General features: G+C 43.9%; 1 protein-coding gene across 1 annotated transcript in view; it reads right to left on the bottom strand.

Moving 5' to 3' along the window:
* Window positions 1-19,512, bottom strand: part of LOC119184943 (uncharacterized) — a 43,446-nt gene extending 23,934 nt beyond the window's left edge. The window contains exons 1-3 of the mRNA XM_075870326.1: window positions 19,435-19,512; window positions 18,466-18,590; window positions 14,051-14,188 (exon numbers count right to left, since the gene is read on the bottom strand). Coding sequence (XP_075726441.1) covers window positions 14,051-14,188; window positions 18,466-18,590; window positions 19,435-19,512 — 341 coding nt within the window. The remainder of the gene's footprint in view (window positions 1-14,050; window positions 14,189-18,465; window positions 18,591-19,434) is intronic.
* Between the last annotated feature and the right edge of the window lie 6,799 nt (window positions 19,513-26,311).

Here is a 26,311-nt window from a genome sequence, read left to right as displayed (position 1 = left end):
TTTGGGTGCACGTTAAAGAACCCCAGGTGGTCGAAATTTCCGGAGCCCTCCACTACGGCGTCTCTCATAATCATGTAGTGGTTTTGGGACGTTAAACCCCACAAATCAATCAATCCATGTGGTAGAAGTTTGGAATGGGCCCAAGAAATCCAGTCCGATTTGGGCAAAGGGTTTTGCTGGTACTCGGACGGAATGTAATAAGCCTGCTGGCCTGCCTGGGGGGGGGGTGCTTTGCGCATTTGACAGTCGGCACAGGTTTGGACGTGATGTTTCACAGCAGCAGTTAGGGTTCGACCAGTAGTAACTGGGATAATGTTCGAGTGTAGCCGAGATGACCGGACGTGTCTTCATCATGGCAGGCTTCCAGAATTTCTTTTCTCATTGATACATGGACGACGAGCAAGTATCGGCTGCCGGTTGGATACAAGTTCTTCTTGTATAGGACGTCGTTCCTTAAACAAAAAAATGGCAGTCCTCTCGCAAAAACTTGTGGCACGTCTTCACGTCGTCCTTCTAAGAAGTCGATAAGCGGAAGCAGGTTAGGGTCACTGCGCTGCTCTTGTGAAATAGTGGCCGCGTTGATGACTCCCAAGAATGCGGCGTCTATATAATCGTCATTAATAGCGGCAGGCTCGACGGGTGACCGTGAGAGACAGTCTGCGTCGGTGTGCTTCTTCCCTGATTTATAAATTATGGTCATATCAAATTCTTGAGGCCGAAGGCTCCAGCGTGCTAAACGGCCGGATGGGTCTTTCAAGTTAGTGAGCCAGCAAAGCGAGTGGTGATCGCTGACAACCTTGAATGAGCAGCCGTACCGATACGGTCGAAATTTTAGAACCGCCCAGACCACGGCGAGGCACTCTTTCTCGATAGTCGGGTAGTTCTCTTCCGTGCGAGAGAGTGCTCTGCTAGCTTAGGCTATCACTTTCTCGGAGTTATCTTACCATTGGGCACAACACCGCCAAACGTACGATGCTCACAGCGCTTCTACAATTCAGCACCTGGTGCCTGGTACCTGGTACATCACGTACCAGGTGCCAGCACCTGGTACGTCAGCATCTGGTGTCTGGAGCCGTTTGCCCATACTTCACCACCCAAATTCCCTCCGAAACCGCCTACCTGCACGAAGAAAGTTCTCCGCCCGCCGAACATCCCATCTCCAAGTTAAATGTCACCAGCCACCACCCGCTTTTAGCCGAGCCTGGCACACCGCCTGGTAACCTTAACTTTTCTGACGTCTGCAACCACGGGACCAGATCGAGCGCTACATAAGCAGCAAGTAATTGCGGACTGCTGGGGGCACAACACCACCAAACCTACGATAGTCACAGCGCTTCTACAATTTCACGTTTGGTATCTCACCTGCTCAAAATAATTCAGAAGTGATGACATATGTATACTGGCGATGTCGTGTCCCTACGACTTCAAATGTCACGGGGTGGTGCCGTTGTGTCGCGATGCGTTTGTCCTCTATTTGCTGTGTGAAATTTTGTTACTACAATCTTCCGGTGTTGAGGTTCACCCCGGACCCTCCCCTAGTGCTGAACGTTTACCTGTCCTTGACGCTATCAAACGAATAGAAAGTGTGCAAGCTGCAATTCACGTAGATCTTGAACACAATAAATCAACACAGACTGCCCAAGAAAAAGTTATAGCTTAGCCGCTCCAACACAATATATTCATGCCGACTAAACCAAAGTACCATGACCGCTGTTAACACTTTTGACCGACTAGAGCATGCCATCACTACCCTAAAAGCCGCGAACATTGGCACTATCAACCATATGTGCCGAGACAACCTTCTTTTCTTTGGCATTGAATATTCCAATAAAGAATTTCGGAGCGATTGAGAAAACAAAATTCTAGACTTGTGCAAAAATACTCTCGACCTAACCCTAAGACCCCGCGAGATAGAGCGTATGCACCCACCGCCTTGGAAAATTTTCTGCAACAAAAAAAAACGCCCTTTAATAGTAAAACTGGCTCACTTCAAGACAAAAGAAAACAAATTGGCATGCGGGCGGAAGCTGAAAGATATATGTTTCGCAATCAGAGAAGATTTTGCCCCAAGTACGTGCCTTGAACGCTCTGAATTGTTAAAATTCCTCAAGCCACAAAAATGCACATTTAAGGTCAGCCTTGACAAACCACACGCATGTAGGCGATGCTACTCTTACGACACTGCACACGATAGCGCTATTGAACACCCCTCAACACCAAACGGAACTACACTAGCAGCCCCTGAAGATACCCTATTTGTACCACCAAAGTGACGAAAAAGAAATGCTTTTCTCTCTTCCTCCAAAAACTTACCTGACTCATTCCTTGACTTTAGCATGCTCTTCACCAACATCCGTAGCATGATCCCGAAACGTGACAAACTCGGAAGTTTCATAGACGTTACCGCAGCCGATATCGTCTTGTTAACCGAAATGTGGCCAAACAAGGACGTCAGTGACTGCGAAGTTTTTCCGTCCAACCCCAATCTAATAGTATATAGACGTGACCGACATGACAGGCGAGGTGGAGGAGTACTGATTGCCGCTAGGGACAGCTTATCAACCTCACTAATCACTCACGACGACAACATCGAACTAACATGGGTATGCATGCACAGTACAATTGGCAAAATAGTGTATGGAATATGTAACCATCCACCAGACAGTAGCCCCTCCTTTTGCGAGAAGTAACGTTTTTCTCCAGAACAAGTAAAAAAAATATATACCCGAGGGACCAATATTTTTTTTCGGAGACTTTAATCATCCCAGCATTATTCGGTCGTTACTTTCAGTTGCCAACAAATCACCATGTAGCGAACCCAAGCAATTTCTTGAATTTACTCTGGACTTTATTCTGCACCAAACAGTTACATGCCCTAAACCAGCGACAACACCCTAGATCTCTTATTAACATCTAGCCCCTGAAAACATAGAAAATGTGACTTTGCTCCCTGCCCTCAGCGACCATAGCCTCCTTCATATAAGCATTTCTCTGCCTATAAAAAAGAACGCTACTAAGCAAAAAGTAATCACTGATCACAAGAAAGCTAACTTCGACACATTTAACCGCGAACTTGTACTCTTCAGCGATGACTATCGACGATCATACACTGCCCGCTCGATTAACACCAATTGGGAATTATATAAAAACACGATGCTACAGTTAAAAAAACAGACATATCCCCAATATCCTTGTAAATAAACACAAAAATAACCAGTGGATTACGCAACGCCTCAAACGCCTACTTAACAAGAAAAAACGCCTTTATCGGAAAGCAAAACTTCTTTACAATACCATGGTTAGGGATCAGTACAAATTGGCTGCTAATGAATACATTACGGAATTGAAAGCCTCCAAAGACAAATTGTTCTCAACTGACCTCTTATCACTACAACAGTCTAACCCTCGTAAATTCTTCCAAATTATCTCCCCGCTAAATCGTCAAACGCAACTGCAGCTGTGAAACCTAAAAAACGAATTAATCGAAACTGAAAAATGTGCTACAGTCCTTAACGACTTCTTTACGTCAGTATTTTTACCTGCTCAAAGCTTTAATTTTACCCAGTTACCACTCCACTCACCGACCAGAACGCTTGATGTCTAGATTAACGCTGATAGGATATCTAACTTAATGAACTCTCTCAAATTATCCTTCTCGGCCAGTTGCAATCAAATCAGTAGCATACTCCTTCAAAACACATTTTACCTGTCAAGCGCAGAACTAACCTTACTGTTACAACAATAACTAAGCTCTGGCGAAGTTCCCCGCGATTGGAAGAAGGCACAAATTAATCACATCCATTAGTCTGGAGACCGATAAAAAGCACCCAATTTCGCTAACCAGCATACCATCCAAACTGCTAGAACACATAATAGCAACCAATTCAATGAAATACCTTGAATAAATTAACTTCTTTTAAGTGCACCAGCATGGTTTCGGAAAACAATTGTCGTGCGAAACTCAGCTCACAGAATTCACCGATGATATCTTGCAACATATGGACGATCATCTACACATTGACGCCATCTTCCTCGACTTCTCGAAGGCCTCCCACCGTGTCCCACACAATCACCTGCTTGCAAAATTATAAAATATCTACTCTTGGAATCCCCCAGAAACCTATTACTTCGATAGAAGATTTTCTAAAAGGACGCGTACAATACATAACTGCCACCTCTTATGACTCGCGAATTTTTAGTGTTTAGATAAGACTGATCCCCCAGAGATCAGGCTTATCCCCCCTCTTCTTTTTAATCTACGTCAATGACCTGCCATCTAACAGAAAAACCAGACTTCGACTTTTTCCCAATGACTGCGTCATCTACAATGTCATTCGCAAGCCTGGCAATTCCACTGATTTTCAGGAAGACATTGACACTATCGCTGCATGGTGTGGAAAATGGCTCATGCCTCTTAAACTTAATAGGTGCCAATCCATGTCCTTTTCTCGTGAATGCAGCATCGCAAATCACGCATGCCTTATCAATTCAAATGAAACAACTCGAACAGATTGCTATAAGCATCTAGGCGTTCACTTGACATCGTCATTATCATGGGTCACTCACACTGAAACAATATGCGCACATGCTTCACGCACATTTAGATTTTTGCACCGAAATCTCAGATCTGCATCGCCCGCTATTAAAAAATTTGCATATCAGACATACGTTCAGCCTAATTTAAATATGCTTCATCTATCTGGCACCCCTCACAAGCATATCTCGCATACGAATTAGAATCCATCCAGAATCGCGCTGCTCGCTTCATAACGTCTAACTACTCGCGTAAATCTAGCATCACTGAACTCAAACGCCCACTTGACCTTCCGTGTCTCCAACCACGTCGAATCATCTCGCGCCTCTGCTTGCTTCCCTCTTTCTATTATCACCCACTTGCCGAGATCCCTCGACTTCAACCCCCCCCTCTCCCCGAATCTCGCCGCGCCTCAATCACAGCAAACCAACCGCGCACATTCAGTGCCACACATCATCAATGAAAAATTTTTTTCCCTCATCCAATAACCCCGTGGAATACTCTCCCCGACAGTATTGTTTCGTCCACTGACCACATGACTTTCACGAAAAAACAACAATGCATCTGACCTAAACTTTTTTTGCTTGCTTGTTTCATTTCTTAGAGATGTTTTTCTCCCTCTCTCCGTATCTTCTTCATTTTTCGGCGTTTTGTGTGATTAATAGTTCCTTATATATTGTTTGCCCCCGCCTTAAGTAATGCCTCCGGGGCCTTAAGGCTTCAATAAATGAAATGAATTCAAGTATGATCAGTATGGCGCCCAGGCCTACATTGCTTGCGTCGGTGTGAAGTGCTGTTGGCGCTTCCTGGTCAAAGTGCGCAAGAACCGGAGGTGTTTAGAGGCGTTGTTTCTTTTCGCCCCCAAAAAAGGTGACATCCTCTCGCGTGAGCTGCGTCAAAGGCATCGCAATACACGAAAAGTTACCGATGAATAGTCGGTAATAAGCGCAGAAGCCTAAGAAGCGTCTCACGGCTCTTTTTTTTTTAAGTTGTGCGGGAAACTTTGCGACAGCGTCTATTTGGCCCGGGTCAGGTCAAACACCTTCGCGGCTGACCACGTGACCTAAGAGGCAAAGTTCGCTGAAGGCAAAATGGCACATCTCTGGTTTTAAAGTCAGGCCAGCCGAACGTATATCTTGTAGAACTGCGAATAATCGACTTAGGTGTTCCTCGAATGTAGCTGAGAAGACAATAACGTCGTATAGACCGACCAAACATGTCTGCCACTTCAGTCCTGATAGCACAGTGTCCATAAAACGCTGAAAAGTGGCTGTCGCGGAGCATAATCTGAATGGAAGCACTTTAAATTTATAAAGGCCGTTGGGCGTAAGGAAGGCAGTTTTCTCACGGTCTCTCTCGTCGACCTCTATTCGCCAATAGCAACTTTGCAGGTCCATCGATGAGAAATAGCGTGCATGCCGCAGCCGATCAAGAGAGTCATCTATGCGTGGCAGTGAGTAGACGTCTTTCTTCTTGACTTGGTTTAACTTGTGCTAATCTCTACCGAAACGCAAGCTGCCGTCTTTCTTTTTAACCAATACACAGGTGATGCACAGGGACATTTGGAAGGCTGTATTCCGTCATCTTGGAGCATCTTCTGAACTTGCTTTCGTAATTTTTTCAACGACGATTTGGTGCTGGTACAGTGGTGTTCGCTTGACATTCGACGTGCACAAAAAACAATTTTTGAACTGGTGTATCAGCTCTAGAAGGCACTGTTTATCTGAAAGTGACTGGGCAGGGCAAATTTTGACAGACAAAGGTGTCGAGGCTGGGACGGTCGCGTCGTCCGGCTGCAAAGCGAAGCAATCTCTGGCTTGGTCCACGTCGTCGTAGTAGGCAATTGCGATGCCCTTCTGGATGTGACGGCGCTCGTTGCTGAAGTTGGTGAGGAGGACATCTGCCTGCCCATCAGTTCGTGCCAGAATGCCTCTCACTATCGAAACACTTTGCGTAAGCAATAGCGTGTCTATTCGCCCCGCTACCACCTAATTATGGCACGGCCGTTCACATAGCACCGACACAAGGCAGCAAATTGTCGGCAGGAGCATCACATTATCGGCTACACGTAAACGTTGCAATTGTTCTTCAGTGGTGGCGTAGACGTAAGGATGGGCGGAAAAGGTGACGATACGTTCTGGAATGTTGTTGACAGCACCATACTCTCGCAGAAAGTTCATACCCCAAGTCAGCTATTTACAACAGTCCGGTAAAATGACAAAAGTGGCAGTGAAGCTCTAATCACCGATTACGAGCCGAGCGGTGCATTTACTGGTTGGCATCATTAGCTCTTCTTATCACCAGCACTTCTTATGCTCGGCCCACTCCGCGGCGTCTTTACCTTCTTGCGGAAGTCGGCAAGCTCTTGTCACATATTAGAGAAGTCAGCACCAGTGTCAACCAGTACTGTTGCGTAAAGTCAGTCTATAATAACGCTAAGGTCGGCACGTTCAAATTCATTGGCATTAGTACTCGTGGCTGTCGTCGTCTTCGTCATCACCATCGCCACGTGATTCTTGTTTAGAATCAAGGGGGCCTTTTTGGCGTCTCGGCGATTGGCAACCTTGCCCCCAAAGGTCATGGCAGTTAGTTTCCCTAGCACGCGCTTGGGGAGCGGTTTCTGACGGCGTCAGCGTAGCTTTGGTGATTCGGGCAAGAGTGACCTCGTGCAGGTGAGGAAGGCCGCCAGCGACGACTTGGTGAAGACGCTTGGTTGGTCGGCAGGTGATCAGCACCCTGGTCACAAGGGTCTTCAACAGAAAATGAAGCGAGACGAGAAAAGTTTCCAAAGCGGGCTTCTCAATGACAACAGTAGCGCGAGATGTGGCCTGGTTTGCCGCAGTGGAAACAAAGGGGTCAACGGTCGGCAGTGCGCTACAAGTCGGTCCGGCTTACTGGTGGTCACCGCACAGGTTACCGCTTCCACCAAGGCAAAGTAGCAAACCGTGGCTGCAAGGGTGCTTCTTCTGGGGCAGATGAATGACGGTGGATGGCATAAGCATAGGTCAATGAACGTGGTTCAGGAAGCGGCGCTGGGGATGGAAAGGCTTGCCGTAGTTCGTGGCGCACGATTCGCGCAATAGAAGCAACTCGAGGCTTGGTAGATGGAAGGCCGAAGGCCCTGAGCTCTTCCCGTGCGATTTGTTTAATCATTTGCCGTAGAGAGCTTTCGGCAACAGCAGCGTTTTGAGCGGCGGCACCAACAGGCATTTGCTCAGGCAGGTGGTCAAAGTGGCGGCATCGTTGCCGGAGCGCCCGCTCGATGACAGTCGCCTCTTTGAAAAATTCATCTACTGTTGTAGGCGGATTTCGTACAAGGCCAGCGAAAAGTGGTTCCTTAACTTCCCACATCAGGTAACGAACTTTCCTCGCCTCGGCCATGTCAGGGTCAGCGTGGTGAAATAGACGGGCCATATCCTCAGCGAACATGGTGACGCTTTCGTTCGGCTTTTGCACGCGGACTTCAATCATCTGTTGTGCGAGATCTCGTCGGTCCGCACTCAGAAATGTCTCGAGAAGCTTTTGGCGCAAATCGTCCTATATTTGAAAAGTAGGCTCCCTGTTCTCGTACTATGTGTGAGTGCTGTTTTCTATTAAGAAGTAGGTGCAGCCAAGTTTCTCTTGCGCGCTCCAGCGATTCACCGTAGTGGTCCACTCTAACTGGTCGAGCCAGTCATCGACGTTTTCATACGGTTCTCCACGAAAGACTTCGGGAACACGAGGAGGCTCAAAAGTTACCTGGTAAGGAAGAGTCGTCTGCTAGGCTGGAGGAAGATTCGCCGACATTGAAGGGGCTGCCATGTTGGTAAGAGGAGGTGCAGTCAAAAGTTCTGGACTCAGGCCTAGAAGCGGTGGCTGAATCGGTCTACCGGAATCATAACAAGGTGTCGAGGCTGCGAACTGGGTATACGCTCCCGAACAACGCTTTCCTGCATCAGATTGCAGGCCCCAGCACCTCCACCAGTGCCGCGACGTTAAAACAGAGGTCGTATTTGAGGACGCTGAGAAAGCAGCAGGGGATCGGTGTTTTTATTTACCATGCACCAGAGAGTTCCTTGTCTTTCTTGTTGTTGTGTTCTGTATAAAAACGTGCAGATACGCGTATGCTTTGTCGCTTTCGTCTTTCTCGCAGGACGCACTTGACAGTATACAAGGTGTCATGGGGACGGAATTAAGGTATCGTGAACTATAATATCTCCATATCCTAGTTCATTATAAAAAAAGTTGCGTGAACGCGCTTTTCCTCCTATTTCAATGAGGAGGTATATCTGCAGTGGCGTCCTTGGGGCGCCTGTAGTAAAATGAATTTTAATGTCGTTTTTTAGTTAGGTGTCTGACTCGTGGGTTGATATGGAGGTGCCTCTGCTAGGCTTGCCACTTGAACAGTGCGGAGAAAGTGGTTGCAGACTCTCCCAACCCCAATAGAATCCCATGCACTTACATGAACTTTGCGCATTCATTGCGAAAAAAAAAGAATGCCCCCATCCCCGAAGGGAATTGTGAAGAAATTTGAACGCATTGCGTAGCGTCTATAACGGCGTTTAACACGTGAGAACTCAGCGTAAGATGAATAATGTTTCCTTTTTTTCCTACAATGTGCGGCCAATACACAGTTGAAGTTTACCATTAGAGTGAAAGCGGAGGCTAAGAGAATAGCCTTACCATGCAGCAAGCGTTCGTTGCGGACAGCGTCCTAATATGGTTTAATGGCGTAGCCTTTGCGTGGTTTACGTGCTACAGCTGGTGTGGTGCCGTCACCTATCGGAGGGTTCATAAGGTAAAGAAGAGTGAAAAGGAAAATGAAACAAAAATCCTAGCCTGTGTCACCACGCTAAGCATTGTTACATGTTTAATTTAGCAATAATAAAAGTAAACAAATATGAACCTCACACTAAACGTGAAAACATTGATGTTGCCGATTTATTTACTTCGTTCTTCTAGTTAACTAGCTTATCTGTAATACTCGGTAAACGAAGCTAACTGAAGGCGAGCGAGGTAATATTAAACAGTCGTTCGCTGCGAACGAATCTGTTAAGAACTGCGTCAAAAACGCTTCGAAGCAGGCGTCCGAAAATGCCACCATGTTTATGTACAATATACGTACACCACTCTTAAACGGTAACGTTAAATCTGAAAAATAAAAAGCGTACGGTAAGCGGCACCGGTAACGTATGAATCTGCATGCGCATGCGCACTTTGATCCCTCTATCACGGTAAGCCCGGTGGCGACATTACATTCTAGCACCGTTGCAGCCAGGGACTGCAGTGCCACGGTGACTCATGGCGCAAACTAATACGAGTGGCCGCGCCCTAGGTGTATTTCTGGCAACCACGCGCTGCCGATAGGCACCCAAATCACGCAAACATCCCCAGGCGCTTTAGTCCCTAGTGGTGCGCCGACGTCGACTGTCAGCGCTTCCTCTAGTTCGGTCAAGATTGATTTTGGTGTTGTGCTGTGGTCACAGAACACATACTGGCCGTGTGTATTGATTGCGGTATTATTCCTTGCGAATCTGGTGATGTGGCAGTGATTCTCGGCAGAGCGATCCTTCAAAGGAGGGTGATCGAGCGCCGTGAGTGTTTCGTGCAAGCGGTAGCGTTGAATGACCGACATCCCGCGTCGATATGATACGCTCAAGTGCTGCCTTTCTTGTGTGTGATGTGCGGTGGTTTGTTTGACAGATTTAGCTCCTTTTACATTTGATGATACGTTAGTGTTAGCTGATTCATACGAGCCGTAGCGTTGAATTACACCCGCGTAGGCGTGATCATGTTTGTGCAGACATACGTCCGAAAGAGATTTAGGGTCTGACACACTATACTGACTACACTGTTGTCACACGGGTTCTCATTTGCTATGTTGTACCCTTTTATATCGCAGTTAGATGACGCCTGCACCGTATTTGATCTGATTAGTTTAGGCAGTTAGCGGCGACTTATACAGGTGTCACTCAAATACTTTTGATCGAGATCGACAGGTCTGTTGCTGCTGTGCTGGATCGAGTTCGGCGCATACGCCCTGGCTGATTGCAATCAAAAGTGCCCGTGTGGTCATACTGGTTTGTGCGAATGCTCAAACCCTTTCTGTGCGCTCTTGGCGTCTCCAACTTCTTGGCTGCTAGTTGCGTCAGTAGACGAGCATGCAAGAAAAACAGTTTACTACATATACAAAGCTATTCTATCAAAATTATGCAGAAAAGGTGCATCATAATGGGTAGCTATGTCTGTAATAATGAAACGTCCGCAAATAAACACATGCACACAGAAGGACTGAAAGTTGGACCAGTTTGTGACAGTACGCTATTATATTTTGACACAATGCACGAATATGCGGGCACAAGAGCGATTTGTCCCTTCTCTAGTGTCCGTGTAGTTCTGCCCTGTCATACAATACGTTCAAGCACATGTATGTGTTCGGTCTTGCTAAATCAAGTATCACATGGAAATTTGAAGGGCTTTTCATTCTTTAGGAAGTACAATGTCATTTTGGGTCTTATTACTAGTTTTCTTGCGTGTCATTTGTTAATCAAAAGGATGGGATGTTTTACTAACTATGAGATTGGCACATTTGTCCCCGCTTAGTAGTCAGTGCACGATACAAGCTTTTCGTCCTCGTTGGTGCGTGTGCACAATATTAAATAGCATCAAGTTACATTTCTCGGCTCCTCTATATTATAAATAAGTTCATTTTATGGGATAGGCACAATTATAAAGTAATGTGGTTCTTGTATTGAACGAAATGTCTCAAAAGTTTGTTCAGCTTTGTAAAAGACAAGTACACTTGTCAAAACGTCGGCTCCAGCACCCAACCCCCATTTACAAATTTTTTATGGCTCCCCAATGTGTAATTTTATTATTATAAAATAATTAAACTCTATCTAGCAAAACCATCTTACGAAGTTTCTAATCTAACAAAGAATTTCCATTCACCAGCAAAGATCTCTAGAATGTTACGTTGTCTTTAGACACAATTAAAGTTTTTTTTTGAAACGATTAGGTCAAAAAACAGTGATGTTTTATAACTTTGCTGCAACAGATTGGAGTATGCGCTAGGACACTACCAAATTGAAGCACTTATTTGCCCTCACTTTACTTTTATGGAGCTGCATGCCGTAAGCCTGTGCAGAAGAACAATGAAAGCAGCATTTGATAGTGATCTTACGTTCCGGATGGTGGCAGAGGTGACGGTGGTTGCTTTTGTTATTTCATGGCTTATGCGAAAGAAGGCACTGGCCACTCCTAGCCTTTTTCTAGCTTTGAATGCTTGCACAATCACTGCCTTCATTCTCCTTGTCATTGCATATCGGTAATTTTTCATAGCCTCATGTTTCCGTGGTCTGCATCACCCAGACACTGTGTCCCTTTTTTATGTCAAATTTGTCTCTATGGATTTTTAGGACACAAAGGTGGGGGTAGAAGCACTTTCTGCTATTCTAATTGGTCCACGTTCTTGTAGAAGCCACAAAGATATGGCTGTTTTTATTGACAAAATAAGGAGAAATTGTGTCTAGGAGAGCTCAAAGTTTTGACAGTTTATTCATCATATCCTGCATCGAAAATAATAGGCATATATGTGTGGAGTAAACTAAGCTCACGTTGAGAGTATACTAACTAATCACAATCTGTGAACTTGTTCTCTACCTACCAGAAAGACAAAAGACAAAGTATCACTGGTACCTAATGAACCTCGTGATTTTATACTGAATGCATCCATGCATTCTCGATGTCCCTGCTTCTGCCAATAATCCAAACCTTATCCAGGTACGGCTCCCACTTATCAAAATTGCAAAGCGTCAGCGCATTCGCCCCATCATCTTTTAACAAAAGCTCATGTTACTGTGCATGCTCATTCACGCATATTCTTGCCCAGCCAGCATTCATCTTTTGCCGTGGGATAGTGGAAATTCATAAACGACCTCGTTGACACGTTTTGTGTACGATTGGCGTGCCTCTTACCGTACCCACCTTTGTTGCCTCCATCAGATAGTATACATGAGAAAGCTGAGATGATTTTCGTGGCACAGAAAAAAGAAATGGCATGCAATACCCGTTTGCATTCATATTTAGGTCGTGTGCAGCTCGGTGCATACACGGTAACACCTCAGGTATCGCTGTTCTGCGCTCTTGCTCCACCCCAGTACCGTGGCGTTCCCTCTTTGTAGTCTGGTGGAGCAACTCAGCTACAGCGTTAAGGAGCATGCGAAGGAAACCAACCACAGACAACCTGTTCTACTGGTTTTGATAAGTCTTGTGCATAACGTGTGAGCACGACCCTGTACATACATACTCTGGGCATTGTTCAGCTATGTCCCTTTTCAGTTTTGGGATGCATCAACTTGTATGGAAACAACTTTTCAGCACACCTAGACAGAAAAGCCAACAGTCGGGACGACGCTGTAAGGTATTGCGCCAAGCCAAAAACTGCAAAAAGCGACAAACCTTCAACTCACGTGTAAACAGCAATCCTTTTTCAGTCTGCGAAAGCCTGCTAGAACACTGTTAACAATTGGCTAATATGTGACAGTGGTTAGTTGCTTTGAATTATTACAAAAATTATTATAATACGTAGGAACTTCCAAAATCTCCCAGTAATTAAAATGTTGATGAAACGTAATAAAAACGGTTACGGTCAAGCATAAGAAATTGCACAACACAGGAGGAACATACGAGCTACCTTTAACATAAACTTGAGAAGGGCCATGAATGATTATAATGCCACGACCACAGCATTCCTGAAGACAACCACACTACACTCGTCTGTGCAACTTCTTTGTAGAAAAACAATTAACAGTGCAGGACCGAATAAAATGGGTCCTCAACATCTACCAAGAACAAGTACCTATCGAAGGATTCTTTGAAGAAAGTGGATGATGCATGGTAAATGTCCAGTTTAAAATGGGTCTCTCATGACAAGTCTAGCCGCTTCATTAAAGACTGACTAATCAGTTTCTGCCAGATCCCTCAATCACTCACTATTGTCTTGAATGAAATACCCAGCTTATGCGTTTTGGCCGTAAAAAACACAGTAAGGGTGTTCTTTTTGCTAGCTGCAGTATGCACTGGACTCTGATAGTTGTGTGTTGTACGAGTTCCAAATCCTTACTCAGAGCCACTGCCTTGCTTTTCAAAACTCTTGTTTTGATGACTTTTAACTTGACGAAGTTCATGTAGACTGCTTGTCTTGCTTTAAGTTACACAAATCTATATCCATTACTACGAAGCCACAACTTTTATCCACTTGAAATGGGCACAAATTGTTGCACTTAAACAATGACAGCACCCACCAACGTATCCTCCTGACGAAGACGGTTTTTCCCCTGTTCTTGCTAGAGCTTAGACATTTTTTGTAAGCAATAGTCCATAACTGCGACATCGACTTTTGCCGCAGCTCGTCGGGGCAATGCCTGTAATTAGTGAGCCAGCAACAGACGTTCTTGGCTAAATGTTGGGTCTTTGTTGAGTACATAGCGTACACTTTCTGCAATGTAAACATTTCCCAGCCCAGTGAGTCCTTACCAGGTCATGCGAGCAGGTTTCTTCAGTATGAAACTGCAGGCATGCCTCATCATCAAGTTCCAGCTTGCCTCAGTGATGTGAGCCGCTGAACGCTTGGCATGGCGTAACTTCTTCAGTGCCAGCCACTCTGGGTCCGAACTGAAGCAAAGTGCACGAAGCAGGTAAAGAAAGCACACCTGCTGCAACAAATTATGATTTCGCATACTTTCGTAACATGACCAAATGAAGGTGGGACATCCCCAAAAAGAGCACTCACTTCTTGTAGAACATGGCCTTTCGGGGAAGTCATGTCTTCATTTGGGTGTGTTAACAAATATGTAAAATTTTAAAATCCCAATTGTGGTGGCCGGCGCGCTTATTTTTTTTACCTCCTTCATGGAATGTGCTTTTTATTTATTTATTTATTTATTTATTTATTTATTTATTTATTTATTTATTTATTTATTACAAGTACCTACTTCGCGCATTGGGCATTGTTGTAGGGAGGTTACAGTAGAAAATAGAATACAAAACAGCAAAATTAAAGGCAAATAAATCGTGCCTTACAGTATACAGGAGAAATCAACACTTGTAGTACAGCGTTAGAACAAAAGTACAAAACACAGGATTATACAACGAAAGCAGAAATTATACTTATAAAAATCAACAACCAAGAGAAGTACAAAGCAAACGTTAAATATATGGGTTATTTCAGCAGCTCAAACTGCTGTTTCAATGGCTGTTAGGAAATTAGAATCAGACAATATTGGTATTTTTAGCGCATTCCACTCACTAATAGAATTTGGAAAGAAAGAGTATTTAAAGACATTCAATCGACAGGTATATTCTCTAATTTTATATAAGTGATCTTTCCGTTTGGACATATAACTAGGCGTCTTTAAATACCGCTCTTTATTTAGTCCAGTCTTACCGTGATATGTATTATAAAGAAATTTAGGTCCTTGAACTTTCCGTCGTCCACAAAGGGGTTCCCATCCCAAGGCCTGAAGAATTCCCGAAGACCTTATTCTAAAATCGTAGTTTCCTGTAACAAACCTAGCAGCCCTTTTTGCACCCTCTCCAACTTTTCTTTTAGTACATTCGTGAAAGGGTCCCAAGAAACACAAGCATACTCTAAAATTGGGCGCACATTTGTAATATACAGGGTTTCCTTGAGTGTTTGCGGCGCGTCGCTGAAATTTCGTTGAAAAAAATGAATTAAGCGCGAAGCCTTGGCTGTGATTAGATCTACGTGACTGGTCCAATCTAGTGTTGCCATGAATGTTACGCCGAGATACTTAACTTGATCTACCTTTTGTACTGCGCAGGAATTTAAGTAATAAGACCTGAATACAACCTTTTTTTGTTAATAAATTGCACATGAAAACATTTTGTTAGGTTGAAACTCATTTGTCACTGAGCACACCAAGACACAATCTTATCGAGGTCGGACTGAAGTACTGTGGTGTCATCAAAACACTTGACTGGGCAATACAAAACACAATCATCAGCATAAAGCCTCACTGTTGATTTCAAACCCAGTGGAAAATCATTGATAAAAATCAAAAACAGAAGCGGCCCCAGGACCGACCCCTGTGGCACCCCGGACAGTACATCAGCTGTTGATGAAGACACACCATTTATCACAACACATTGCTTGCGGCCGCTGAGATAATCCTTAATCCAGTCTATGAGGGTTTTAGGAATATCAAAAAAAGACAACTTATGAAGCAAAAGACTATGGGGGACGACATCAAAAGCTTTTTTGAAGTCCAAAAAAACCGCCTCCAATTGAATGCCCTGGTCGAATCATGAAGCGATGTCATGTACGAATTTGGTTAGCTGTGTAACACACGAAAGGCCTGCGCGAAAGCCATGTGAGACGGAGTGAAAAAATTATTATCTTGAAGGTGTTTTATAAGGCAAGAATAGATTATGTGTTCCAGTGTCTTGCAACAAACGGGGGTTAGCGATACCGGTCTATAGTTAAATACATTATCACGGACACCGGATTTGTGCAAAGGCGTGATATTGGCTAACTTCCACTCTCGTGGCAATTTTTCATACCTTATCGATACTTCATACAAAGCAGCGAGAAATGGAGCTATATTATCAGCACATTGTTTAAGTATGTGGTTTGAAATACCGTCGGGACCATGCGCAGACTGGGGATTCAGCCTATTGAAATGTTTTCTTATACCTGATTCAGTTATTATGATATCATTCATAGCGGGTAACGATCTGAGTGTCGTAACGGGAGATATCGGGCTTGGCGGAAAAAAAATGGATTAAAAATACGCATTGAAGCATTCTGCTCTACTCATATCATCTCTAAGTAGTTCGTAATTGTGCATGATAAAGGGAATTCCACTGATGTCTTTTTTGTTACTTTTAACGTAACGCCAGACTTCCTTTGGATTTGTTTTGATTTTGCTATTAAGGGACGATAAATATTCACGCTTCGCCAGCTTTATCTGTGTCTTCAGGCACGAGCCTATTGCTTTAAACTTACTAAATAAATCAGCACTGCGCGTGCGACAATAATTTCTGTACACCCGAGCCTTACGCTTAATTGACGCACGTATATCTTTATTAAAACATGGTTTATCACGACGATTGGCAGTTACAATTTTCGATGGGACATAAATGTTTACCAGAGACAACAGTTTTTCTTTAAACAACCCCCACAATATTTCAATGTCACTAGACTGACAGCATTGGATAAACATCAGAAGGTATGCATCCAGTTCAAAATTGATGGCATCAAACCTGGCTCTATCATATGCGAAAACTTTTCGTGAACGAGGTCTACTGATTTCTATCTTTTTCCACTCTATGGTAGCCGCAACGACATCGTGGTCACTTATGCCTGGAATTAGAACAACCGACTTCATTAAATTGTCACGATTCATAAAAAGAAGGTCCAGGACGCTATCACTTGCCGAACCCAGTCGTGTTTGAAACTGAACAAACTGAAAAAGGTCATAAACTCTGGTAAACTCGAAAAAGGCAGAATGAAGTGTTGACCGACTATTTTCAACTGAACGAAAATTGCACCATTCGACATTGGGCATGTTAAAATCACCCGCCAGCATAATTGGTTCGGAGGAAAGAGCCGAAACGGTTTTAGACAAACTAAATAAAGGTAACACACTAGAGTTACCAGGAGGCCGATAAGAGGACCCTAAAACTAAACCGTTTTCTTGCAAAAACGTTATTCTACACCAAACCGATTCGGAGTTGTTATCTGCGCCCTGTATTGGTATGGTTGGTATGCCATCTCGAATCAGAATGAACACACCCCCACCGTGCGTATTACGGTCTTTGCGGTAGGCTGTGTAACCTGTTGGAAGAACTTCGTTATCTGAAATATGTTCATCTAGCCAAGATTCAGTTCCAAAAACAACATCGGGTTGTGAAATTCTAATCAGGGTATCAAACTCGTAAACCTTATTCTTTAAACTTCGGCAATTGACAACAATCACTGATAAGGTCTCGGGAAGTCGCTTTTTGCGTGGCGCTATAGCGCTCCCTACCGCTATTGAGCGCATTCTTTCACTGAGTCACTTGCACAGTCGTACACGAAAGATTTACTTCCGATTTTGGCCTCCATTCTGCCCCTGTTGTATTTGATCATAACCTTTGCGTCAGTTCGCTTCCCGCATTGCAGTAACTTTTGCCTTTGCGGGCGAGCGATTTTGGAATAATCCTCACCAATAGAAAAATTCGTTCCCTTTAGTTTTGAGGCAGCAGATATAACTATTTGTTTGTCTTTGAAAAACGCAAATTTCACAATAACTGGCCGAGGTTTCTCGCCCCCGACCTTGCCAATTCGGTGGACACGCTCGATTGCGGAGGGGGACACTGTTACACGCAGCTTTTCTGCGCACAAATCGATCACTTTCTTTTCGGATTCATCCACGTTTCCTTACCCCCATCAGGCAGACCAAAAAGCAAAGGATTGTTTCTACGCGACCGGTTTTCTATTTTGTCCTGATTCAATAAAGCGTTTCTCATGCTGTCAACAAGCTGGCTGTGTTGAGTGGATAGCTCTGCCTTTTCCTAGCTTGATGATGCAGTAGGCAAGTCTCCTGCCAACCTATCAATTTCGCATTCGAGGGTTTGAAGTTTATCCTTCAGTTCTTGCTGCCCGGTCTCTAATTTCTCGAGTTGTTTCATAAGCTTGTCTTGTGCCTCGGATACTGCGGTAAACCACGAAGAGCCCTTGCAAGCTCTTGCTCCAGTTCCTTGCTTATTGGCCCTGGGTTTTCCTCCCGATCACCTGACAAAAGCAACCTTGCCTTCACCGCAGCCAGAGCAATAAACTCATCAATGCTAAGCACAGCCCAAACCAACATTCGCACAAAGGTCCCGGGGGGCTCCGGTACCGACTTTCGAACAGTAGCACCAATCTTATAACGATAAAATTCACCAACCTGCAAAAAGAGCAGCCGTAAGTGTGCGGTTCGCATGTCGGCACCGGAACACGAAGGGCCCAGTTGCAGCAGCAGCCTAAGTAGCTTTTCGTCGTATGACGAGCACCCCTGGTGGCGGTCGACGCCTCCGTCAGTCACATGTGGCACCCGTGACGCATCGAGATGCAGCCGCAGGCACGTGTCGATGACAGCAGCGGGACAGGTTTTCATGCTTATCCCAGCGCTGCTGCAAAGAGCCTCTCTACACTGCGCAGCCGCGCCGAGCAACTGTTGATGCGTCGTCCACCACAGGAACTCGTTGAAGGCCCCATCGATGCTGGCAGCTGAACACATTTCTTTGCTATTGCTGTTGTGTCCATGTGGCCATGACTCAAAACCGGCGCCAAACACCGCTACCACAGCCTGCAATAAGAGCAGCCGTAAGTGTGCGGTTCGCATGTCGGCACCGGAACTGTTAGTTTGGAACTGGAGTGGTTGGGGCTAAAGAAGTTTTGCAATGCCAACCGTATCATACTTGACCAGGCAAAATAACAAGTGCCTGGTCAGGCATGTGTTATCAGTCGAAACGCGTCATCTCTCAGAATACACGTGCTGAAAGCGCCCTAAGAAACCATGCATCTACGCTTAAACAGGCACACCTTTCAACATGGTCAGTCTTGTGCGAAGCCCCACCGTAGTGGTCCAGTGGCTAAGGTACTCGGCTGCTGACCCGCAGGTCACGGCATCGAATCCCGGCTGCGGCGGCTGCATTTCCGATGGAGGTGGAAATGTTGTAAGTCCGTGTGCTCCGATTTGGGTGCACGTTAAAGAACCCCAGGTGGCCGAAATTTCCGGAGCCCTCTACTACGGCGTCTCTCATAATCATATGGTGGTTTTGGGACATTAAACCCCACATATCTACCTATGCAAAGCTATGCTGTGCAAAGCAGCCCAGCGTGTCTATTAGGTCATGCGTGCTCTTGGGCACACCATGTCGGAGCCCACAACTTCCGCAAGGTACCACGGATTAAGCCTAGCTGCAGATGCACTATACACAGCCGGGGACATGGCTGTACATGCTTCTGCTAAATGTTCCAGATATGTTTCAATGTTGCTAGAAACCTGTCAAAAAGAAGTTGGTTGTACAACTTCAATACGTAAGCAGTAGCACTGCGATGTAAGTTGAATAACCTGTTGGTATTGAAACCAACGTGCAATGCGCAACATCTCGATAACACATCCTCTTCTTGTATATCAGTCTTTTTTATGTCCTATGCTATACAAAGGCATCCCCCAGTTATCTAAAATTTTCCGAACCCTGTTCAAGCCCAATCAATCTTATGCGTGCACATCCCTTCTAGCCTTCTGCCTTTCTCAGCTATTTTTCCCTATTTTCGTAGCCACACAATCTTCCTATTTGGTCACTTGTCTCTTCCTCACATTGCTTGACCTGCCCAGGTTCACCTTTTTTTTTCACAATGTCAGCTAGAATGTCATCTAGCCCTGTTTGTTGTTTATCGAGCTCTGCTTTTTTAATATCTCTATGTTATGCTTACAATTTTCTGTTTCTATTTTGCATAGTCTTGGTGTGTTCTGAACTTCTTTTCTTTTGTTCTTTTTGTACTATCATTCAAGTTTCTGCACCATATGTTAGTACTCACAGCATACAATAGTTGACTACTTTCTGCTTTAGGGACAGTTGTAAATTGCATTTTATGATTTGGGAATGTCTGCCTTTAAAGCTTTCGCCCATCCAGATTGTTTGGTTAATTTTATTTTTAAGAGTAGTGTGTCCTGTAAATATCTGACACAAATACATATATATTTAGAAGATGATTTGGACTCCAACCAAAAGTTTTGAAGAAACCGGACGTTTCGGAACCGACTTGGTTCCTTCCTCAGGGGTGACTGCGGATGCTACGTAGCAGCGTCGTCTTCAAAGCACTCGCGGGGTGGCTCATGACCCACCTCTCTCTCTCTCTCTCTCGTTTTGCGTGGAGCACAGTCCGTGTGCATACACTGGGGGAAGGTTTCCGAGGGAGTGGTTTATATTATGTGTCCTCTGTATGTGCCACGACTCGAGTAACAACCTTCTCCTCCAGTTCGGCTCGCTTTCAAATAAGGCCGTCGCTTTAAAATTTATTTTGTGATCCAATGTCTCAGCATGTTCAGCGACTGCACTGCGCTCTTTGTAGAACTTCCGCACATCGTTGGCATGTTGCTTCAGTCGTTCCGGTAGGTTTTTCGTCTCGCCGAGACACACGAAATTTTGTAAACGATACTGGGGCGCCTGTCCATTGTTGGCTGGTCTTTTGGGCGGGAATAGAGGTGGCCCAGCGTACATGAAGGCACGTGCTCAATGAAGTTTTTTGGGTATCCGTTTTTTCTGAGGTCAGAAAAAAAACTTCATTCGAGCCACCACCAGCCGCGCAGGGCAAGAGAAGATACGAAAACACCAATCAACCTCAATTGGCAGCCCCCCGAAACACGTACCGGTTCCATACGTTCGGGGAACCAGCGAGATGTTAGCGCATATCTTCCGGAAGGAAGGGGTTCACATCGCACACGTGCCTTCGTGTACGCTGGGCCGCCTTCTCCCCCGCCCGAAGGACCGGCCAACAACGGACAGGTGCCTTGGTGTCGTTTAAAAAATTCCGTGTGCCGAGTGCCCCTCGTCGTATATCAGCGAGGCGAAAAACCTACCGCAACGACTGAAGCAACCTGCCAACGATGTGTGGAAATTCTACAGAGCGCAGCGCAGTCACCGAACATGCTGAGACTTTGGATCACGAAATAAATTTTGAAGCGATGGCCATCCTTGAAAGCGAGCCGAACTGGAGGATGTTACTCGAGTCGTGGCACATACAAGGACAGCCCATAATATCAACCGCTCCCTCGGAACCTTTTCCCAAGTGTATGCACACGGACGGCGCTCCACGGCAAAACGAGAGAGAGGGGGGGGAGGCGGTCATGAGCCGCCCCGCGAGTGCTTAGAAGACGACGCTGCTAGTAGCCTCCACAGTCACCCCTGAGGAATGAATCAAGTCGGTTCCGAAATTTCGGGTTTCTTCAAAACTTTTGGTTGGAGTCTAAATCATCTCCCAGTTCCATACCCAACCAGACAAACTTCTGTCGAATGTTTACTTTAATACATATATATTGTAAGGATTCTAGTGTGCCATTGTGAACTCTCACTCTCTTATTTGGCCTCCTAATATTAGATCCTTGTCTTTTACTTATTTATCTGTAAGCCTACGTGAAGACTTTCTTGGTTTAGACCCTCAGTTCATTGTATTTCAACGGCACCGCTGCCGAAAAGCTAAATGTCATTTGCAAAGTGTAAGCTTGTACCGAGATATTCTTTGTAAATCTTTATTTGTGTTTCTTGTCTACACGGTGGCACAAATACTTCTGCTAAACATGCTGTAAATATGGCTGATATTTTGTCTCCTTGCCAGATCCACTTCACAAATACAATTTTTTCTTCTCTGCGACAGCTCCTCCCCCATAAAGGGAATTTTCTAGTCGCCCCTTAAGACCTTAATAAAGTTCATTGTCTGTCTGTCTGTCTGTCTGTCTGTCGGTCTGTCTGTCTGTCTGTCTGTCTGTCTCTCGGCTGTGGACTCTCTGTAGATGTTGGCTAGGGTATTCATGCATGCATTATGCACTGGCTACTCTAAGACTGCTGTTATCTCTACTGAGTAGAATGCCTTTTATTAGTCTGTGCAAGCTAAGTAAATGGATGTGTTCCGTATCGCAGATTTTAATTTTGACAGTGCATGACTATGATCCATGGTGGGACTTCTGTTGATCTGTGTATATTTCTTCAAATCTTTTATCTCTTTTTTCTGCATTTATTTATTTATTTATTTATTTATTTATTTATTTATTTCGACATACTGCCAATCCCATCAGGGATTTTAGCAGAAAGGGCGTGAACATAAAAATTCGAATAAGTACACAATAAAGACATACATCGCAATAAAGTACAGAATGAAACTAACAGAATCGGATCAATTACCAAATTTCAGATCAAAGAAGGCATAAAACATCAGTGTAAAAAAAAAGTTGTCAGAAGAAAATAAATGCAGCTACTTGGTTGACACATTGGTTGACATATTGGCATATGCATCAAGAAACACAACAAGAAATTAAAGCAATAAGAAACTACCCTACAATATGGCGAAGTATTTCAAGGAAGGGCAAATTTATACACACTGAAAAACAGAAACATGTTCAAGAATCAACAGAGCGATTTCTCTTCACCTGGATTCAGTACTAAAAATTGCTTAAAGAAAAAATATGATGACATGATACTTTGCTCGTACAATGTTCACACGAACACTCATACTAAAATCAACCAGGTGATTCCGTTTGCATAATACAAAGTTCATTTTCGACAAGGGTTCGAAATTTTGCTAATTCGGTAGTGCTGGAGATACTCGGATCCAGTTTATTCCATTCCTTAGTGGCTATCGGAAAGAATGAGTACTTAAAGCAGTTTGTGTTGAAGGAGTATTCGTTAAGTCTCATTGGGTGTTTTTGGCGTGTTGTTCTAGTTTGATCAAACGTAAGATAGGCGGATACATCAATGTTTAAATGACCATGGATTAATTTACGTATGAATTCTGCACATGCTAACCTTGTTCTATTCATTAGAGTAAGTAATCCAGCTTTTTTAATTAGTTTAGTCGGAGAATCTGTATGTCTGTACTTGTTGTAAATGAACCTCATAGCTTTCCTTTGTATTCCTTCCAATTTCGTGATTTGCTGTTTTGTGAATGGTGACCAAATAATATTACCGTATTCAAGTAATGATCGCACAAGGGAAGTTTATGCAAGCAGTTTTAGAGAAGGCGGGGCCTGGCGAAGCCGGTATCTGAGTGCAAACAAGCGGCGTAGTGCAGCTGAAGTAACGTAACTTATGTGTGCGTCCCATCTTAGATCTTCAGTTATAATAATTCCAAGATATTTATGCTGATTTACTCTAGTTATGGGAATGTCATTGATAGTGTAAAGAAAATTTGACCTAGTTTTTTTTCGACTTACTGATAAAATTGTACACTTGTTTGCATTAAGTGACATCTGGCATTTACGGCACCAGCAGGAAACATCTTGTAAAGCACTATTTAAACTACATGGTCCTCCGTTGAGTTTATTTCTCGATATAGCACGCAGTCATCCACGAATAATTTGATTTTTTTTTACTATTTGAAGGCAAATCATTAATAAAGAGAAGAAACAAAATTGGCGCCAGCACACAGCCCTGCGGAACTCCAGATGTGACGAAGGTGGTAGCAGAGGTTTCATCGTTAAATTCCACATACTGTGTACGATCAGTAAGATAATTTTTGATCCAGTTAAGAACAGTAGAATTTCCTAAGGTGGCCTCAAGTTTTTGAAGTAGTTTTTTGTGTGATACCTTGTCGAATGCTTTGGCAAAGTCGAGGAAGATTAGATCAGTTTGTTTTTGGTTGTCAATACTCTGGGATACCTCATGTGTTAATTCCACTAATTGGGTTATGGTTGAAAGACCTCGCCGAAAGCCATGCTGATAGGGAGATAATATACGTTTTTCTTCTAGGAAAGCAGTTATTTGTTTAAGAATTATGTGCTCCAAGATTTTACAGATTGTACATGTCAGGGATATAGGTCTAAAGTTAGATATATCATTTCCGCTTCCTCCTTTATGCACAGGAACAACTTTGGCCTTTTTCCACTCCACAGGTAAAGAGCACGTTGATAGTGATTTGTTAAACATGACGCACAGATATTTAGCTAGCAACTCTGCATATCTTACAAGAAAGATGTTAGGAATGTTGTCGGGCCCTGCTCCTTTTTTTGCGTCCAAGTTTAACAAGAGATTTATGACACCGGCCTCATTGATTATAATCGATTCCAGGGTACCTTCCGCACTAGAGTCGATGTCTGGAATGTTTCCATCATCGACAGTGAATACAGACTTGAAATAGCTGTTCATTTTGTCTGCAGTGATCGCGTTATCTTTTTCCGGGGGTGTGTTGCTTTTGTTTTTTTTGCAGGCTTTAGGTAGCTCCAAAAATTGCTGGGGGAATTTTTTAGAAAGTTTGGCAACGTTTTAGTGAAATAGTTGCTCTTCACTGTTTTGATTTTTGTTTTTAGGTCACTCACAGCAGCAGTCAAATTATTTACTGTTACTGCTCCGGGTTTTTGTTTCATTTCCTTTCGTATTCGCTTTACTTTGCGTTTCGCATGTATTACCTCAAGTGTTATCCACGGGTTGGGGTACTTAATTTTTTTCACTCTAATAGGTACAAAGGTATTAATACAGTGGTGCATAATTTCTTTTAACTGGGACCATATTATTTCGATGGTCGTGGAACTATCATTCGACAATTTTTCGAAGGACGGAAATTTTATAATTAGATAATTTAGTATGCTAGTGTGGTCAGCATATTTAAAATCCAGGTAAGTAATTTTTATGTTCGTTGGTTCTATTTTATCACGAAAGGGGACAGTGCACAAAGTGAGCTTGTGATCAGATATGCCATCCATAACATCAATCTTCGTTTCATCGGCTGGGAAGTGGTTACTCAAGAATATAAGGTCATGAATATTTGAAGTTTCTCCCTGGACACGTGTTGGTTGGTTGACTACTTGGTGAAGATTAAATCGCAGCATTGTGTCGATAACGACATCTGAGCATGCGGAATGAAATTTCATGGATTGCCAGTCGATATCAGGAAGGTTAAAATCACCCAACAAGATGAATCTTGCGCTTTGTATGTTTTGTTCAATGTAGTTGTAGAGCGATTGCATGCTATCTTCGCCAGAAGTAGGACTGCGATAGCAGCAGCCCACAATTGTTGTGTGAAGGCTAAATTTTAGTTTCAAAAAGACAGCGTCTACGCCTTCAACCTCTGGCAGCACAGTGTATTGTATTTCGCGTTTTATCATTAATGCTACTCCACCGCCTCGTGTCGGTCTGTCCTTCCGTATTATATTGTAGTTTGGGGGCGTTACTTCACTATCTAAAATGTCATTATTTAACCAGGTTTCGGTTAAAGCAACAAAGTCTGGCTCAAGGTCGAGAAGTAGGCATTCAAGGGATTCTAATTTGTTTAAGACGCTTCGGCAATTCACATTTAAAAACCTCAACTGGGGCGGTTTCGAGTGCGAGACGCCGGCCCGTCGCTTGGCAGGTTTTTTTTTTCCAGTTGAGGGATTTTTTGCCTCGCCAATCATCGCTTTATCGTTTACGGTGTCACCCGAGCGATTAAGAATACGGTCTATACTAATTTTGTCGTAGACAAGATTTACCTTTTGCCCGAATTCCTTATTTGGTTTCGCCGAGTTCCACAATTTTTTCCTTATATTACGCACACGCAGGGAAAAGTCTTCACTAATTGATATGTCGGTATCCTTTAGTTTATGACAGTTTTTCAAAATCTTTGTTTTGTCTCGATCATCAAGGAGTTTGAAAATTGTTGGTCTAGTTTTGTTCGCGCTTGGTTTACCGAGCCGGTGTATCCTTTCGATTGAAACAGGTTCAATTTTCAGAACACCTTTCGCAACTGTATTGTTTATTACTTCCTCTAGTGATTCTTCATCTTATTTTCATCCTCAGGGATGCCATACACTATCAAGTTACTTTTTCTTGACCGGTTTTCTAAATCATCTAGCTTTAATTCTAGGCCTGATACTACTTTTTCTAAGGCGAAACTTTTGTGGTGCAGTCCAGTATTTTTTCACCTAAGGCAGCCAGTTTTTCTAATTTGGACTCAATGGCGGTTAGTCGTTCTTCTTTAATTTCTTTATTATCACCAGCAATTTGCGTTAGTTGTTGAGAAATTTGTTTTAGGTCGGGCCCGGGGTTTGTCTCGACGTC

This window comes from Rhipicephalus microplus, chromosome 8 (assembly GCF_043290135.1).
Source record: "Rhipicephalus microplus isolate Deutch F79 chromosome 8, USDA_Rmic, whole genome shotgun sequence".
Taxonomy (NCBI): Eukaryota; Metazoa; Arthropoda; class Arachnida; order Ixodida; family Ixodidae; genus Rhipicephalus; species Rhipicephalus microplus.
This window is presented reverse-complemented; position numbering and strand designations above follow the sequence as displayed.